The sequence below is a fragment of the Giraffa tippelskirchi genome, chromosome 4 (genome assembly GCF_054371585.1).
Source record: "Giraffa tippelskirchi isolate mGirTip1 chromosome 4, T2T-mGirTip1v1.2.pri, whole genome shotgun sequence".
Lineage (NCBI taxonomy): Eukaryota > Metazoa > Chordata > Mammalia > Artiodactyla > Giraffidae > Giraffa > Giraffa tippelskirchi.
Window position 1 is genome coordinate 77,283,835 of NC_137278.1, and position 18,485 is coordinate 77,302,319.

The window sequence follows — 18,485 nt, forward strand, 5'->3', positions numbered from 1 at the left end:
CCTTAGAATGGGCAAAATCTACATCCACAAACGTGCTTCCCTATGTTAGAAAGGTTCTACAGTTTGCAGGTTTGGCAGCAAAGAAATAGTAAAGTGGGGGAAAGCAGGACCTTCTGCAGGTCCTTATTTGAGAGAGACCCTCTCCATGATAAATCATCCTGGAACACATGCTCATTAGTCATATTTCTGCTCCCAACTGGTGACACCAGAGCCAGGTGATATATGAACCCTTCTAAAGACAAGGAAGGAATGAAAGAATCAGCAAGTGGAGTCCACAGTGACCTCAGCAACTACAAGACTTACATACTTTAACTCTGGCAGACCCACTCAGTGTCAAATTTTTACAAGTCGGTTCTGAAAAAATTGGGGACTTCCCTGGCAGTCCAGTGGTTAAAGACTCCGCATCCCAATGCAGGGGGCATGGGTTTGATCCCTGGTCAGGGAATTAAAATTCCACATGTCTTGGAATGCAGCCAAAAACTGAAGGGGACAAAAAAAAAAAAAACAGAAAGAAAAAAATTCTGAGAAAATTGGAGAATTTAGAAAATTAAGAACTATTTCACAAGAATGCATTCCTATCTAACATTCAGTACAACCAATTTAAAATTTATATTGGTCTTCCATGCATTCCTGAGGGCTTTGACAGAGCAGCCTGCCAGAGGCCATTAGCACGCAGCCTTCACAAACGGAGAAGCAGCAGCACTCTGACTCACTGGGAGCCAGACTGGCATTTGCACTCACTCAAATCATTTGACAATTAACAAGCTTCTCTGCACTAGGAACTGTGGTCACTTCCCTTCAGAACAGGATCTAGGAAACAACCTGAAGGGATCATGATCTAAAGAAAGATCATGCTTTGATGTTGGGTGGGATTATGCAAATAAGAATGAGAATAGGGTGCTTTAGTGCTGTCAGAGTGTGCTGCGTTTTATTTGGGAAATGAGACAAAATCTTCCTATGATCAGCCACTCCATGTGACATCCCAACCCACACTCTGCTACTGACATTTTATCTCCCACTGAACAGCCTGGCTGTTGTAACATTTTCAGGAGTCTTAATTTATGTCTTGCAGAATCTAAAATCAGATGGCAGGAACTTTAAGAAAATAATCAGTGTTGACAGGCACCTTTATACTTCAAGAAGCTGGTACACCTTAGTGCTGCTAAAAGCTTGGGGATGTTCTCTACCTTTTTCTTCCAAAATATGTCTAGAAGACAGTTGAGTTAGAGCTAGGGAGCTGTCCCAAATCATTAAATTTCTCTTCTCAGTCTAAACTCTATGAAAGACCTTTCTTTCCACCCAGTATTAGCTAACAAGCTCATTCTCCTTTCATGGTATGAGTGACTCCAGCATTTAATAGATTAATTAACTTAAATAAGAAAAAGTAACTGAGATTCTTTTTTTTTTAATTTTAATTTTTTAGAACTATATACTATCATTTTATCAGAGGCTCAGTCATACATTTGATAATGTAAGAAACAACAGTTTAGTAAAACAGGTGAAATACAAGTAACCTAGCTATCAGTATTAGTAAAGTCATAAGTAAGAATTAAGCCAAGAACTCCCATTAGGTGCAGTCCAGTATATCTGAAGCTGTCTGACTTCGTCTATTCTGTAAGAAACAACAGTTTTGTAAAACAGGTGAAATACAAGTAACCTAGCTATCAGTATTAGTAAAGTCATAAGTAAGAATTAAGCCAAGAACTCCCATTAGGTGCAGTCCAGTATATCTGAAGCTGTCTGACTTCGTCTATTCTGTACCAATCCTTATATTTTGGGGAAATTTGGATAGGGAGATGCCGCTGGGCTTGACGATGAAATCCTGGTGGTGCAGAATTCTTATATGTAGCCAAGAACCATGGAAGAGTAACTCAAAGGTAAGATCAGCAATGTAACGTGTGTAACTGTTGATTCTCAGAACACTAGCGAGGGAAGATATTCTAATGATGATGATTCCTACCCTATAGAAGAGGAAGCGAGGCTCAGAAAATGTAGCTGCCGTCTATGGGGTCGCACAGAGTTCGACACGACTAAAGTGACTTAGCAGCAGCAGTTGCAGTCACTCAGCCTTAAAGAAACTGTGACTCAAAACCAAATCACTAGTTCTTTCTGTTATATCACAATGCTGCTTCATAAAAGTAGTTGACTTTGGACTGGTTGATCACATGAATATTCTAAAACCTTTGCTCTTTAGAGTCTCCGCAATGGTGAACCCTTGGGGCTCTTGGGCTTACACCTGCCAAAGCTGGGATGCTAGTGTACATCCCTAGCTCTGGAGTATTCACCCTGCATCTGCCTCTTCTCAGAGTGGAGTTATATCTACTTATCTATTGTGTGTGTGTTAACTCTTTGTTACCCCATGGACTGTAGCCTGTCAGGCCCCTTTGTCCATGGGATTCTTCGACAGGCAAGAATACTGGAGTGGGTTGCCATGCCGTTGTCCAGGGGATCTTCCTAATCCATGGATTGAACCTGAGTCTCCTGTATCTCCTGCATTGCAGGCAGGTTCTTTACTACTGAGCCACCGGGAATGCCCCCCACTTTATCTATTATGCAATGCTTAAGAGTGTGCTGCCCAGGTGTCTCAGTGGTAAAGAATCTGCCCACCAATGCAGGAGATGCAAGTTCAATCCCTGGATCCGGAAGATCTCCTGGAGAGGGAAATGGCAACCCGCTCCGGTATTCTTGCCTAGGAAATCCCATGGACAGAGGGGCCTGGTGGGCTAAGTCCATGAGGTCGCAAAGAGTTGGACACGACTGAGCAACTGAGCACACACGGTGCTTAAGAGTACAGCTTCTTGAGCCAGATGACTGGCTCTGCCACTCACTAATAGCTGACCTGGGCAAGTTACTTTTCTGGGCCTCATTTTCCTGTCTAGTAAGACGGAGATGATAATGTTGCAGGAAGGGGGACTCCTTCCAGGGCCCGAAATTGGACTCTTGTCTAACACTCGGAAATGAATTGTCCAAGGAGACACAAGTGCTGACAAAGCAAGAGATTTTATTGGGAAAGGGCACCCGGGTAGAGAGCAGTAGGGTAAGGGAACCCAGGAGAACAGCTCTGCCACGTGGCTCGCAGTCTAGTTTCTGGGTTGTCTTTAGCCAGTCATTCTGACTCAGAATCCTTCCTGGCGGTGCACACCTTGTTCAGCCAAGACGGATGCCAGAGAGGATTCTGGGAGGTGGTCGGACATGCAGTGTCTCCTTTTGACCTTTCCTGAACTCTTCCAGTTGGTGGTGGCTTATTAGTTCCGTGTTCCTTACCAGGACTTCCTGTCCTAAAACAACTCATGTAAATGGTTACTATGGTGCCTGGCCAGGGTGGGTGGCTTCAGTCAGTGTGCTTCCCCTAACAATAATAGCACCTATATCTCACAGGATTGTTGTAAAGATTAAATGAGTTTATTTATGGAAAATGCTATATACAGGTTAGTATCACCCATCAGTTTGCCACATGCTTTCATGAATGCACTATAAATGCACTTATAACGCACTTGTGAAAACCTCTGGTTAGATGATAAAGCCAAGACAGGCTTTATTTTATTCCAGGAGGCAGGAAACTATGAATTGTATACTCCTTTTATACAGTACATTGCATGTAGTGGAGATTCTAAAAGACATTTTAAAACTGAAATGAAGTGGATACTACCAGAACTGAAAGGGGGTAGTCCTGTTCTTTCAGGCTCAAGCTCCAGATTTTTCAAATATTTGGGCCACCTCCCTTCCAATCCCCACCTCATTTATCTCCAAGGGCAGAGCCCACGAAAAGGATGAATAATCAGTTCCCATAAAGCTTAGGCAAGGGTAAAAATCCGTTCTGAGAACTGTGCAAAATTTATGCCCCTGTGCCTTAAGTTCATAAGAAATGTAGATGTATTTCCTCTACATAAAGCTCAGGAGACTATCTTTATACATTGATATTATTGGGGCGAAACCCCAACAGCTTGCAGGAGGTGTTTCCAATTTTTCTTATTTGTTCCACACCGCTCCTAGATTGCCAGATGAGCCTAGCTACGGGTGCATACTCCTGGGCCAACCGAGTGAGAGCTGGACACTTCACAAGGTGACCTAGGTAGGGGAGGAGTTAAGATTGGTAAAGGTGGAGACGCTTTCAAAACAACTACCAGGTGGCTGCCCAGAAGCACGAGCTCTCGGGGAGGGAAAGAGAGGACTCTTCCCGCCCTGCCCCTGCCGCCCTAGGCCCCGCCCCGCCCCCTCCCCGCCCCGGCCCCTCCCCGCCCCCTCCCCGCCCCGGCCCCTCCCCGCCCCCTCCCCGCCCCCAGCCCGTCCCCTCAACCCTGACAAGTCCCTCAGCCTCCGGCTAGCTCTGCGGGGCGCTTGCGCCGTTCTTAGGGCGTCCGGGCACTGCCCGAATCTGTTTGAACGTGAGGGAAAGAAGGACGCTCGTATTTTCTGCACACCGTGCAACGGCGGCTTTCCGCTGTAGAGCTGGGTTTTGCCTTTTTGGCCCTGAGAACCCGGCTTTTTGTTCCCTTACGTAGCTTAAGAAGGCACGTTTTAAGTTAGGCGGTTCCCGGGCAGCCCGCCTTTTGACGCAGGGTCCTTAGGCTGAGACTTCGGCCCACACCCGGAAAGGCGCGGTCCTTCTCTGGGGCAGTCGCGCGGGCAGTGGCTGCGGGAAGTCCTCACGGGGCGTCATGTATTATAAGTTCAGTGGCTTCACGCAGAAATTGGCCGGAGCATGGGCTTCCGACGCCTATAGCCCTCAGGTAAGGGTAGTGCGGCGCCGGTTCGGACAGGAGACGTAGCGGCCCGGGTCTCGTGGTGCGCCTGGCGGTCTCGAGCCCGGCGAGGCTTCTGACCGCGCTTCGGTTTTCTTGGCCCCTCATCTCTTCTCACCCACTTGCTGCAGCCATGGAGCTCCTGATTCTGTAGCTGCTCCCCTGGCTGGCTAGTGTCTGGTGTGGTAGTTGTCCCTGGCACTCAGTAGGAGTCAAGGTGACTCCCGAGGTCGTTGCTTGTGGGTCGTGGGGGTGGCTCGTGGGGCCAGAATGGGACCCGACAGAGTCTGAAGTTTGGCCCTGCCCTTTTAAAGGAGATGCAGCCTTTCAGGCGCCTCAGTGCTCTGCAGCCTAAAAACACAGTTTCATCCATTTACCAGATTTGGGAGCTGGGGTGACGGCAACAACGGAAGCCAAAAGGACAGGAGGGGCTGTGTGATCAGAATGAGTTAATTCAAATGTTTGGGTGAGTCTTTGTAGTTAACGTGCAAAGAGCTGACATTTTCCCAGCTGTAAGGCGGTTGACGGTTGCTTTTGAATGGTTTGAAAAGTATTGCGATTTCGCTCAGATTTTGCCTGAGCGAATTGAAGGATCAGTCTCCAGCTTATAATGTAGAGGTGAAGGAATTTTAGAGTCCCAGATTCTTAATTTAGGCTCAGGTCTTGGTTTAGCTGCTTTCACCAAGTTAATTCATTGTGAGCTCAGTTTTCTCTAGAGCAGCTGTAATACAGATTAAATGAGGTGTATGTCAAGTGACTAGCAGTCGTTGGCAGGTGGCTGTTACTGGATAAGCTGTTCTCTAGAAACTAGGTCTGAGATACCATCATCTTCATTCCTCCTCCTCAGAGTGGGTAGGAAAGTGTTGATGAGATATGCAGTTGGAAAACTGGATAGAAGAGTAAGGGCCCCAGGTGGGATGTAAAGAACGCTCGATTGTTACCTCCTTCTCATTCTGTAAAACACTGCAACTTGCTCAAGGGGAAGATTTCAATCTAAGAATAGTTAATGGGGCTTCCCTGGTGGCTCAGACCTAAAGAGTCTGTCTGCAATGTAGGAGACCCCGGTTGGATCCCTGGGTCAGGAAGATCCTCTGGAGAACAAAATGGCAACCCACTCCAGTATTCTTGCCTGGAAAATTCCATAGACAGAGGAGCCAGGCGGCCTGCAGTCCATGCAGTGCAAGAGTCGGACACCAATTAGCGACTAAACCAGCACAGGATAGAGAGGGGAAGAAAAGGGGCAAGTTTTTTTGGGGGTGTGGGGTTGGGGAGTAAGGGTCCAGATTGAGTTCACGATAATATGTTGTGTCTGGTTGCAGCTGGGTTTATGAATATGAAGTTGAATAGACCTAGGTATCTTCAGCCCGTAAGTGGTAGTAGAAGCTGTGGTGGGAGAGATCATCCAGGGAGCACATTAGGAAAGAACGATGGAGTTTTGATCAGATTGCAGAAACATGAAGGGATAGTGGAGGAGGAAAATTTATCAAAAAAACAATTGAGGATTAGAAGGAATTGACAACAGTGACTGGCTTTGCAGATTATAAGAAATAACCATTTCTGTCATATTGGCTTCTGCTGTAAAGCAAATACTCTTCTATAGAGATGTATATTTTTCAGCACATGGATCTTAAAATGTTACAATTTGAGTTTGGACAAACACACTGTGTAACCCACACTTACAAACATGTATAACATTACATCACTCCTAGGAAGTTCCTTTTTATTCTTGCCCTGTCAGTCCCTGTCCATCTTCCTGTTCTTTTTTATATCACTAGATATAGATAGTTTTGCCTGTTTTTGAATTTCAAATAAATGGAACCACACAGTACTGTTTTGTATAAGCCTCTAATTTCTCAGTATTTTTGAGGTTCATTCATGTTACATGTATTCCTTTTATTGCAGTACAGAATTTCATTGTATGAATATATCATAGTTGATCTTTTCCATTGATTGTAGAATTTCTTTTAATAGAGTTTTAGCGTAATTTAGATTTTGTTGTTGTTGTTTTTTAGTTGCTAAGTTGTGTCTGACTCTGCGACCTCATGAACCGCAGCACACCAGGCTTCCCTGTCCTTCACTGTCTCTCAGAGTTTGCTTAAACTCATGTCCATTGAGTTGGTGATGCCATGCAATCATCTCATCCTCTTGCCCTCTTCTCCTGCCCTCAGTCTTTCCTAGCATCAAGGTCTTTTCAAGTGAGTCGGTTCTTTGCATCAGGTGGGCAGAATATTGGAGCTTCAGCTTCACCACCAGTCCTTACAATGAATATTCAGGGTTGGTTTCCTTTAGGATTGACAGGTTTGATCTCCTTGCTGTCCTTGGGACTCTCTTACCTAGTAAGAAAAAGTGAAATTTTAAACTAAAACTGACAATCCTGAAATTAAATTAGCACTTTGAGCAGATATTACCCCAAGATGCATTTGGTGCAGATAAGGACTTCAGAGTTCTAGCATTACTTGAATTGGTGTTTCTCTTGAGAATTTGAACGTCTTAGTTACTTAAGGATTTCTTAAGTTATGTTGAAAGAAACAATATTGTGTAGGCTTTATATGAATTGTAGACTTCAGAGTGATCGTTACAGATATCCCCAAACCAAGTATTCTGACTTTGGTTATTAGGAGTACTTCAATTTTTCCTTTCTTAGAAACACTTAAGGAGTAAAATTTTGTAAATGTAAAATGTTGATGTTTGTAATTTTCAGTATTATGTAAAGTGAATACTCTAATATGCATTGCTGCTAAGTCGCTTCAGTCGTGTCCGACTCTGTGCGACCCCATAGATGGCAGCCCACCAGGCTCCGCCGTCCCTGGGATTCTCCAGGCAAGAATACTGGAGTGGGTTGCCATTTCCTTCTCCAGTGCATGAGTAACCTAATAATGGAAAAGCTAGTTCTCTAACAAAAGTACAGGTAGATTTATAAGTCAACCTGATGGCAAGTGGTTGGGAGGGTATTTTCCAGTGGTTGAGTGAAAAGCATTTTTCCTACTTCTCTGTGTCCTGTGTCAAAAATAGAGGCCAATAAGCATTTGGGAAGATATACTTTCAACATCATAAGTCATTCAGTTCAGTTCAGTCGCTCAGTCATGTCTGACTCTATGCGGCCCCATGAATTGCAGCACGCCAGGCCTCCCTGTCCATCACCAACTCCCGGAGTTTTCCCAAACCCATGTCCATCAAGTCGGTGATGCCATCCAACCATCTCATCCTCTGTCGTCCCCTTCTCCTCCTGCCCCCAATCTTTCCCAGCATGAGGGTCTTTTCCAATGAGTCAACTCTTTGCATGAGGTAGCCAAAGTATTGGAGTTTCAGCTTCAACATCAGTCCTTCCAGTGAACAACCAGGACTGATCTCCTTTAGGATGGACTGGTTGGATCTTCTTGCAGTCCAAGGGACTCTCAAGAGTCTTCTCCAACACCACAGTTCAAAAGCATCAGTTCTTCTGTGCTCAGCTTTCTTCACCGTCCAACTCTCACATCCATACATGACCACTGGAAGAACCATAGCCTTGACTAGACGGACCTTTGTTGGCAAAGTAATGTCTCTGCTTTTAAATATGCTGTCTAGGTTGGTCATAACCTTCCTTCCAAGGAGTAAGCGTCTTTTAATTTCATGACTGCAATCACCATCAGCAGTGATTTTGGAGCCCCCCAAAATAAAGTCTGACACTGTGGAAACACTGAGTGTTTCCCCATCTATCTGCCATGAAGTGATGGGACCAGATGCCATGATCTTAGTTTTCTGAACGTTGAGCTTTAAGCCAACTTTTTCACTCTCCTCTTTCACTTTGATCAAGAGGCTCTTTAGTTCTTCTTCACTTTCTGCCATAAGGGTGGTGTCATCCGCATATCTGAGGTTATTGATATTTCTCCCGGCAATCTTGATTCCAGCTTGTGTTTCTTCCAGCCCAGCGTTTCTCATGATGTACTCTGCATATAAGTTAAATAAGCAGGGTGACAATGTACAGCCTTGACGTACTCCTTTTCCTATTTGAAACCAGTCTGTTGTTCCATGTCCAGTTCTAACTGTTGCTTCCTGACCTGCATACAGGTTTCTCAAGAGACAGGTCAGATGGTCTGGTATTCCCATCTCTTTCAGAATTTTCCACAGTTTATTGTGATCCACACAGTCAAAGGCTTTGGCATAGTCAATAAAGCGGAAATAGATGTTTTTCTGGAACTCTCTTGCTTTTTCGATGATCCAGCGGATGTTGGCAATTTGATCTCTGGTTCCTCTGCCTTTTCTAAAACCAGCTAGAACATCTGGAAGTTCATGGTTCACGTATTGCTGAAGCCTGGCTTGGACAATTTTGAGCATTCCTTTACTAGCATGTGAGATGAGTGCAGTTGTGCGGTAGTTTGAGCATTCTTTGGCATTGCCTTTCTTTGGGATTGGAACGAAAACTGACCTTTTCCAGTCCTGGATCTTCCCAGATCAGGGATCAAACCCATGTCTCCTGCATTGGCAGGCAGATTCTTTACCACTGAGCCACCAGGGAAGCCCTAGATCTGTGTTTTCGGTATGTGTTCTCAGGCAAGTTACCCTCTCTGATCCAGTTTTCTCCTCTGTAAAAAGGGAAAGGTAATATCTTACTGATATTGCTGTCAGGATTAAATGGAATTATGCATATGAAATTCTTAACATGATGCTGGGCACATAACAGCTTAGTAGATATTAGCTGTTAGTATTCTGTAACGTTAATATCCGTAATGGCAGAGATTGTGTCTTATTCATTATGTATTTTCATTATAGAGTAAGTCCTCAGTAAAATATGTTGAATGAGTGAAAGCAGGACAGAAAAAGGCCATGATTCATTCCCATTTATGGGATCCTGTCAGAAGAAATAGAAGCCAAGTTTACTTTAATACCTTTCTGTTGCTCTGTTGATCCCAGTGCTTGCCTGGTGAAAGTAACACTGTGATCTTTAGGTCTCTTGTTAATTATAGATAAAGTTAGAATTTTTTTTTTTTTTGAAGAGGTAAAGAAAAGTCTGACAACTCTGTTAATTTGAGCAAAAGATTTCCTTTTTCATCTGTGAAATGGAAAGGCTGAACTTGAACTTTGCTTTCTAACTTTACGATTTTATTTTTCTGAGTTAGAATTTAATATGAAAGGGTTAAAAAAAGGAGTTCCTTAATGTGACCCTTAAGTTCCTTAATTTCATCTGCAGGTTATTTTGGAGAATCATTTATCTGCCACAGTAGGTTTATTCCATCAGATAGAAACCCAGAGTTACCCTTAGGTCCCTTTTTAAAAAAAACTGTTTTCTTGAGATATAATCCACATATCATACATTCACTCATTTTAAAGTGTAGAATTAAATGGTTTCAGTGTATTCACAGAGAACATGCAATCATTACCATGTTAATTTTAGAGCATTTTTATCATCTCAGAAAGAAAGCTATATCAGCCATCACCCGCCTCTTCCTTAGGACCCTCCCTCCCATCCCTAAGTAACCACTAATTTACTTTCTGTCTCTGTAAATATCCCTATTCAGGACTTGCATATGAATGGGATCATAAAATTTGTGATCTTTTGTGACTGACTGCTTCTCAGTGTACTATTTTTAAGGTTTATCCATATTGCAGCATGTATCAGTACTTCATTTCTCCTCCCCTCCCAGGTTGTTTTTATCAATAAGACTGTGTGTTCTTCCTTTATCCGTTCATGTGGCTGGGGGAGTAGTTGCCTCCTCACATCTCATTCCACTTACGTTTACTGAATACTGCTGTGTTCCAGACACCACCTTAGGTGCATACTACTTCACGCAGTCCACTCTGCATTGGTCATCAACATGTCACACATGAGAACACTGAGGTTTCCTTTTTCATTTTTACTATATGTGTGTTTGTGTGTGTGTGTGTGTATATTTAAAGATTTATTTATTTCGTTTGGATATGCTGGGTCTTCCTTGCTGCGTGGGCTTTCTCTAGTGTGGCAAGTGGGGCTACTCTTTGTTGCAGTGTGTGGGCTTATTGCGATGGCTTCTCTCGTGGACCACAGGCTCTAGGCACACAGGCTTCAGTAGTTGCGGCTCTGGGGCTCTAGAGGGCAGGCTCAGTGGTTATGGTATGCCGGCTTAGTTGCTCCATACTGTGTGGAATCTTCGCAGGCCAGGGGTTGAACCCGTGTCCCTTGCATTGCAGGGCAGTTTCTTAACCACTGGATCACCAGGGAAGCCCCGAGATATGTTTTATAACTTTTAGATTTATTAATGCCAGAAAGTTCAATTATTCTAATTGTTTTGTTTTCTGGTCCTGAAAGATAGCTTTCTTCCCATTACAAGCTCTTCCAGGTTGAGATATTTCTTTACCGTGTATCTGCAAAGTTTGTGAACTCCACTTCAGGGATCGAGATACTGGTACACCTACTCACTCAGAGGAGAAAAGGAACAGTGAGGTTTCTTTTGAAATGTAACTCTAGGTTCATACAGATTGTAACTGTTTCACTGATTGGATGAGAAGACAGACCCGATGGGTATATCTGGATGCCCAGACTGGGCCTTCGTTGTGGTTTGCTTCCCTACCACCTCCCTCCTTCACCTTCACGGACAAGAGAGTTCTTGACTGTATTTGCTCTGGGAAAGTGGGCCAGGGTGTTCTGTTCAAAGTTTAAGGACTTTAAATGCTATATGACATGGAGATGGAGATACTTTCCTTCTCTCTGTGTGGTGGAATCACTGCCTGCCCTGCTCCAGATAGCCTGTTCCTGGAAAGGTTTGTTCACAGGCCCAGATATACTTTAAACTTGACCATTTCCTTTTTTCCCTACAGGGATTAAGGCCTGTTGTTTCCACAGAAGCACCGCCTATCATATTTGCCACACCAACTAAACTGAGTTCCTGTTCTATTGCATATGATTATGCTGGGAAAAACAAAGTTCCAGAGCTGCAGAAGTTTTTCCAGGTCAGAGAAGACACTCTTAAGAACAGTGAAGGCTGTGAAATGAATAGGCTTAAAAAACCGTTTGAAACTGAGTCTTAGTCTAATTTGCTACTCACTCGCCTGTTTTTCCTTAAATAAAATTCTCTGTATTTTAGTTTGAGCCATTAACTGGTAGAACTTCGTGTAGAAAGAAACTGATAAAAGAAGGGAGGATGAGTAATTTCCTCATCAATATTTAAGGGTGTACAGATTTTTAAATTGCATATGTAGCTGTTGATCATCCACTGGATGGAGGAAGCAATAGCATATATCATATATAATAGCATTTTGAATTATCCAGTATATCTTTGGCTTTGTGACACATGCAGTGACTTTAGGCAATGTTTTCTTTTAATTGTTTTTTGCTTGCTTGATACTAAAATTCACCGAACTGTTGGTTGAAGTGGAGAAGTCTCTCTTGGGTTTGCTGATTAGCAGAGGGAAGCTAGGATTGGATTTTAAAATATTATTAATGTTAATCTACATACAGATAATTGAGAGGTCAGTGACTCGACTGTATTTCAGGCATTGTGGGAGTGGCAGTAGCTGTTACTGCTGTCCCTGGAAGGTAGCTTCCTCTTCCTCAAAAATATGTACAGATTCAGGACTGGCTTGAGAACTTTTGATCAATTTATTCTTTTTTTATCTGAGAAGTAAGACTTGGGCATTTGGGGTCTTGAGTTGGGGTGGGGAGGGATTTTTGAGACTGTGAAAAACAATGGATTAAATATTTTATGGAGTTTTGTTATCAAATAGGGGTTTAGCAGTTTTACAGAAGGAAGGCAGTTGAATCCAAAATGGCCTTGAACCGATGAATTGACCTGGTGTGCTCAGACTGCCTCCACTAATGATCAGAAGTCAGACTAAATGTAAAGCATTTCTTATGCTTACAAGTCTTAAATTAGCTGCTGATTACCTTTGCCTTAAAAAAAAAGTCCCAGTGCTCCTTTTGTAATTAAGCAATATGTGATAAATTCCTTAGAAATTTGGAATTTGTTGCATGCATGTTTCTGGACTGCATTTTGGAGAATGATTTTTGACTTAGAGACTTCAGCTGCCAAGTGTAAGAAAATATACCAAGTGTTTTAGTTCACATTCTAGTAGATTTGGGCTTTTTCCACTGCATCGGGTTAGTGGGTTAATTATAAAGTAGAGGCTTTTGTTCTATACTAGCCTAAATTGTGAAAATCTTTTTCTTATCAACTATGTCCTTGATAATTCTCTCTTTCTAGAAATCTGATGGTGTGCCCATCCACCTGAAACGAGGCCTGCCTGACCAAATGCTTTACCGGACCACCATGGCGCTGACGGTGGGAGGGACCATCTACTGCCTGATTGCCCTCTACATGGCATCACAGCCCAGAAACAAATGAGTTAGGCTGAAGAGGACTGGTTTGCTTGTTGGCATAAATCCTTTGAATTTTCATTTTTCATTATTTCTGTAATTTTTTTATTTTTTACTTGAATGGCCCACTTAACATTCTTAAAGAAAAGCAGAAAGATATTAAGACAGTATTTTGGTTTGTTACGAAAATGCACGTGGCCTGCCAGAGCTCATTCAGCAGTTAAAACTATTGTTTAAAGAAATGATGTTGCTCTCTGCGTTTGGGCTCCTAATTTCCCTGGAGCTTCTGGATGAAGGTCGCACACAGGCTCATTAGCAGCCATCTGTGCTGAGGTCCTCGGGGACTTATGGTGGCGTATTGAGCATGGGGTGGGGCAGCCTTTCTGGCTTAGGATGTGACTGAAGAAGGAAGATAGACGCTTAGGCCAGGCACATGAAAATGTAGGCCACCTTGGGGATTTTTCCATCTTGCAGTTCAATGTTAATAGAAATTATTTGCAGCCTGCCTCCGTTCGTTGGGTAGTTTGTTTCAAAGGGTTATTTGCGTCATCTCAGATCTTCAGTGAAATTTTATGTGTAATTGTTATGTATTTATTCCACCATGGGAACAGAGAACACCTGTTGAGTGTTGCACTTTAGACCAATGTCTGTTTTATTAATACAGCTGTGACACAGATTCTCCTTTACCTTTTAAAAATGTTATGGCTTTGAATTATGATTTATTTTAATTGTGGAATAAATACATGAATGAAAAAAATCTCAAGTTTGAAGTCCTTTTAAATATGTTTTCAAAGTACTTTCAGGCATCTTATACCCGAGTCTAATTTCTTTCTTTTTAATTAGACACCAGATAATCTTTACAAAATGGTTCCTGCAAGTCAAGTGACAGGAGGCAAATGGCACATTGATGATTTTTACCATATGGTTCCTTATGAGAAGCTGCCTGACTCTTCTGAAATGTGTGTGTAACACACAGTTCATTTAGACAGTAATTTCCTGTGCTGTCACAATTGGTACACTTCACATGCTCTATATTAATGCTGGAAAAGGTGGAATTTTATTATTATAAAGCGGTGGTCTGTCTTTTGCCGTAGCAAAGAATAGTGACCTCTTACTGAAGATAAAATGCGACTTATGAAAACACTCAATATTGCTCTCACAGGCTAGGAACCTCTTATTTGTCTATACAAGTCTAAACTTTCCTGATATTTCCTTGAAGTTTCTATTTTGAAATGTTTCAGACTACAGAAAGATTGTAAGAATGGTACAATATACCCCTGTCTGTATACATCTTCACTTAGATCAACAGTTATCAATATATTGTCCCCTTTGCTTTTTCTTGCTCTCTCAAACACAGGCACACACATATTTGGTTTTTGCTGAATCATTTAAGATATGGAATTATAATTCAACCATAAATACTTTAGCCAGTATCTCCTAAGAATGAGGACATTTCGTTATCATGTCCCTTTAGTCTCCTTTTATGCAGAACAATCCTCACTGTCCTTCATGATATTGACCACTTTGAAGAGTTCAGGGCAGTATTTTGTACAACATCCTTCAATTTGGATTTGTCTTACTGTCTCCTCATGATTGGATTCAGGCTAAGCAGTTTTGTCAGGAATTTTTCATATATGGTGTGATGTCATTGTATCAAGTGGTGCTTGATACCAGTTTGTCCCACTTTTGGAGATTTGAAATTGGTTAACTTAATTAGAGCTTCCCTGGTGGCTCAGACGGTAAGGAATCTGCCTGCAATGTGGGAGACCTGGTTTCCATCCCTGGGTTGGGAAGATCCCTTGGAGTAGGGCATGGCAACCCACTCCAGTATTCTTGCCTACAGAGTCCCCATGGACTGTAGCCTGCCAGGCTCCTCTGTCCATGGGGACACAAAAAGTCTTAATTAATTAAGATGTCAAAGATACCCTTTCTCCTTTTTAATTGATAAGTAATCTGTGGGATGATATTTGAGGCCAGGAATATTATGAGGTCAGTGGTTTTACACCCAGTGTTGGTGTTCCATGATGATTTCTTGACTGAATCATGTATTACTAAGGTGGTTGTGATTTTCTAAGTGTCATTGTTGATGTATTTCAGTGACAAGGAGTACTCCTGTTTTAAAAGGTTTTAGTGTAATTTTTTCATTCAGTGTAATAACCAAGTATGCCATTCTTTATGCTGATGCTCAACTTTGGCCCATATTTGGCTTTTCTGTCCCCCTGACATGCCCCTATCAGTCTTTGAGCAGTTTCTTTCTGACACACAGAGTACTGTCTGTATTTATCTTGTGTTTATATTTTTCTACCCCAGTTTCTTCTGTTTACTTTCAGGTATGTTCTATTCACGTATATTGGTACATTTTCCTTCTCTGCGTGTTTTATTTTTGCCTAACCTATAGTGGTAGGTACTGTACATTCCTATTTATTACTCATAGTTTGGAAATTGTTCTCTGTCTCATTTTTCTGCATTGTATTCCATTTTATGCATATGCCATACTTTTAAGTTAGTTTCCTTTTGATCGTTATTTAGTCTTAAATGTTTTGCTTTTACAAACGTTGCCTTAAATGTATAATCTTTACATGTCATTTTACACGTTGCTGAATGTATTTATAGTATAATTTCTATAAGTGAGACTTTTCAGGCAGAGAGAATGTGCATCTCTGACTTTGATAGCTATTTGTCACAAGCGATAGTGCTGACGTCCATTCCTATTCAGCCAGGGGTGCCTGTTCCTCCTCCCTATTAGCTGTGTGCATCATCAGACTTTTCCATCTTTGCCAGTCTGGTAAGTGATAAAATTTCTTTGGTTTAAATTGTTTTTCCATTGTAGTTAGTGATACTGAATACCTTTCTTTAATTTAAAACTTATATTTAAAACATTTAAAATCTTTTCATTTACAAAGGCAAGTTATATTTCCTTTTTTTGTGTGTGTAAACTATCTCATCATTGGCCTGCTTATAGCCAGGTGCTTTGTGATAATGCTGTAAATACTATTGGTCCATCAGACTGAAATTCTCAGAAGCAGACTCTACCGACTTTTGTCTGAGCCACACTTCTTCTAATTGCAAGAACCGGAGATTGATTAGAATCAGCCAGGGCGGAAAGGGGGATTTTCCAGAACTAGAGTGGATCTGGGCCACAAGACCTATCTTTGGGACCATGGTGGTTATCTTTTCTGTTATTCTCTTGGCTGTGCAGCTGTTTAACTCTGTTTCTGTGGATCAGCTTCATCTCTGTTTCTTGTTGCACGTGGTAGGAAATGGTTTTCTAGCCCCAAATTCAGATGTCTCCCACTCATCCAGTCCACCGTTTGGTTCCAGCCCGTCGGGGGAGATGCAGTGAAGAAGCTCAGGGTGGCCTGTTTGTGGGTTAATGAAGGCTCTGAGCCTTTCACTGTGTTCTCAGGATTATTCCTTCTGAGCCCAGTACTTTGAACCCTGGCCAGGTTGGACTGTTTACTCAGAGGGGGACCATCCTTCTTGTCCTTGTTGTCTGGATGAGATGCTTTTGGCAGAGGAATAGTCACTCCTGACTTCTTCCAGACTGTGTGGTTACTTTTCACAAAAGGGGCCTGAACTCACATAGCCCTGGGGATAGGAAGATGCCATGGGGTACCCAGGCAAAGATAGTTCTAAGGGAATCAGCGTTTTAGGTCAACTTCCATATACTTTTAAAGTTGCACGCCTAGCATAAGAGGTCCCTTGTAATCATTTCCATTCTGCAAAAGGAAAGCAAACTATTACCCATTCTGGACAGGGCCATGGTGTATTGCCCTGCTCTCTGGGGTGCCATGGAGTGAGTGAGTGAGTTGAGTGAAAGTCACTCAGTTGTGTCTGACTCTGCGACCCCATGGATTATACAGTCCATGGAATTCTCTAGGCCAGAGTACTGGAGTGGGTAGCCTTTCTCACCTTCCCAACCCAGGGATTGAACCCAGGCCAGGTCTCCTGCAATGCAGGTGGATTCTTTACCAGCTGAGCCATAGGGAAGCCCAAGAATACTGGAGAGGGTAACCTGTCCCGTCTCCAGAGGCTCTTCCTGACCCAGGAATTGAATCGGGGTTTCCTGCATTGCAGGCGGATTCTTTACCAACTGAGCTATCAAGGACGCCCTGGGGTGCTGTAGAGATAATTCTAAATATAAATGTTGAGAATATGAGTCCTTTGTAAAGGAACAAATTCTTTTACAGGTTACAAGTTTTCCAAGTCTGTTTTTAACAAAATTGAAGGAGGAACCAATTGAGTTGTTGGTTGGTCATTAAAAATAATTTTGATAATAGATCACTGCATGACTTTGGTGTATAACTCAGGAGTTCAAGGAATTCAGAGATGTTGCTATTACCTATTTGTGAGAACAAGGTTTCTCAGGGCTTAATATATGTAAAAATGAAAAACAGGAATGGAATTGGTACTGAAATCTTCTTAACAACAACCAGGATTCATCCCTGGAACCATGAGCCTTCTCTCTTCCTCTAATTGGGATTTTGAGTGAAATTTTGCTCATATTTAATAATGATCAGTATCTATGTTCTTTTGTTTTGAAATACGTGCTAGCAGCAATCATAATCATGCAATCCAGAATAAAATGGTTTTTTTTTTAACACTTAGAGCTTATGGTTACAGGAAATTTAATATTTTATAGGTAATTATAAGTATAGTCAATAAGAGACTTTCAAGACTGGAAATATGTTACATTAGGGTTCCCAGGTGGCATCTAGTGGTAAAGAACTTGTCTGCCAGTGCAGGAGACATAAGAGAAGCAGGTTCAATCCCTGGGTTGGGAAAATCCCCTGGAGGAGGGCATGGCAGAATTCTATGCCTGGAATTCTTGCCTGCAGAATTCCATGGACAGAGGATCCTGGAAGGCTTTAGACCATGGGGTTGCGAAGAGTTGGACACGACCAAAGCAACTTAGTATAGCACAGGCTAAAATTTGGGGGTAGAATTCTAGATGGAGTAGAGTGATGGAGCTACAAATTCGAGAAATTTCTGACTTAAATAGGCATTCGTATTTTTTTTAAAGCATGATTTATTTATTATTTTTGGCTGTGCTCGGTCTTCACTGTTGTGTGTGGGCTTTCTCCAGTTGCTGTGAGCGGGCTTCTCGTCGCCATGGTTTCTCTTGTTGCAGAGCACGACCTCTAGGGATCAAGCGCGTCAGTAGTCGTGCGGCCCAGGGGCTCAGTTGCTCTGTGGCATGTGGGCTCTTCCTGGACCAGGGATCAAACCGGTGTCCCTTGCATTGCAAGGCAGATTCTTAACCACTGGACCACCAGAGAAGCCCGACATTTGTATTTTTCACTTGGTGAAGGTAGGTGTCTAATTGCTGATGGTATTTACAGTCCACTGGCTACATTTATAAGAGTGACTTAATAGTTTAAGCCGTTATTTACAATGCACCAGAAACTGTATTCTTTGCAACTGTTTAAACTTATAATGGAAAACTTTAGATGTTAAGCATTAAGCTTACATAATAC

General features: G+C 42.4%; 1 protein-coding gene across 2 annotated transcripts; it reads left to right on the forward strand.

Moving 5' to 3' along the window:
• The first annotated feature begins 4,603 nt into the window (after positions 1–4,603).
• COX7A2L (cytochrome c oxidase subunit 7A2 like) lies at positions 4,604–13,513 on the forward strand. Of its 2 annotated transcripts, none has more exons than XM_081591986.1 (3): positions 4,604–4,730; positions 11,514–11,645; positions 12,896–13,513. In XM_081591986.1, exons 1-3 carry the CDS (start codon positions 4,659–4,661, stop codon positions 13,034–13,036), a joined length of 345 nt encoding a protein of 114 aa, XP_081448112.1. In that variant the 5' UTR covers positions 4,604–4,658; the 3' UTR covers positions 13,037–13,513. The 2 variants fall into 2 exon arrangements, with proteins under 2 accessions (XP_081448112.1, XP_081448113.1); XM_081591987.1 differs by having other exon boundaries at positions 12,900–13,513.
• Positions 13,514–18,485: the final 4,972 nt, after the last annotated feature.

Bases quoted from the DNA above. Each gene is read 5' to 3' on its own strand.
- COX7A2L (XM_081591986.1), top strand. From the start codon at position 4,659: ATGTATTATAAGTTCAGTGGCTTCACGCAGAAATTGGCCGGAGCATGG. The intron at 4,731-11,513 runs GTAAGGGTAGTG...TTTTCCCTACAG, and splicing joins CCGACGCCTATAGCCCTCAG to GGATTAAGGCCTGTTGTTTC. The intron at 11,646-12,895 runs GTCAGAGAAGAC...CTCTCTTTCTAG, and splicing joins AGCTGCAGAAGTTTTTCCAG to AAATCTGATGGTGTGCCCAT.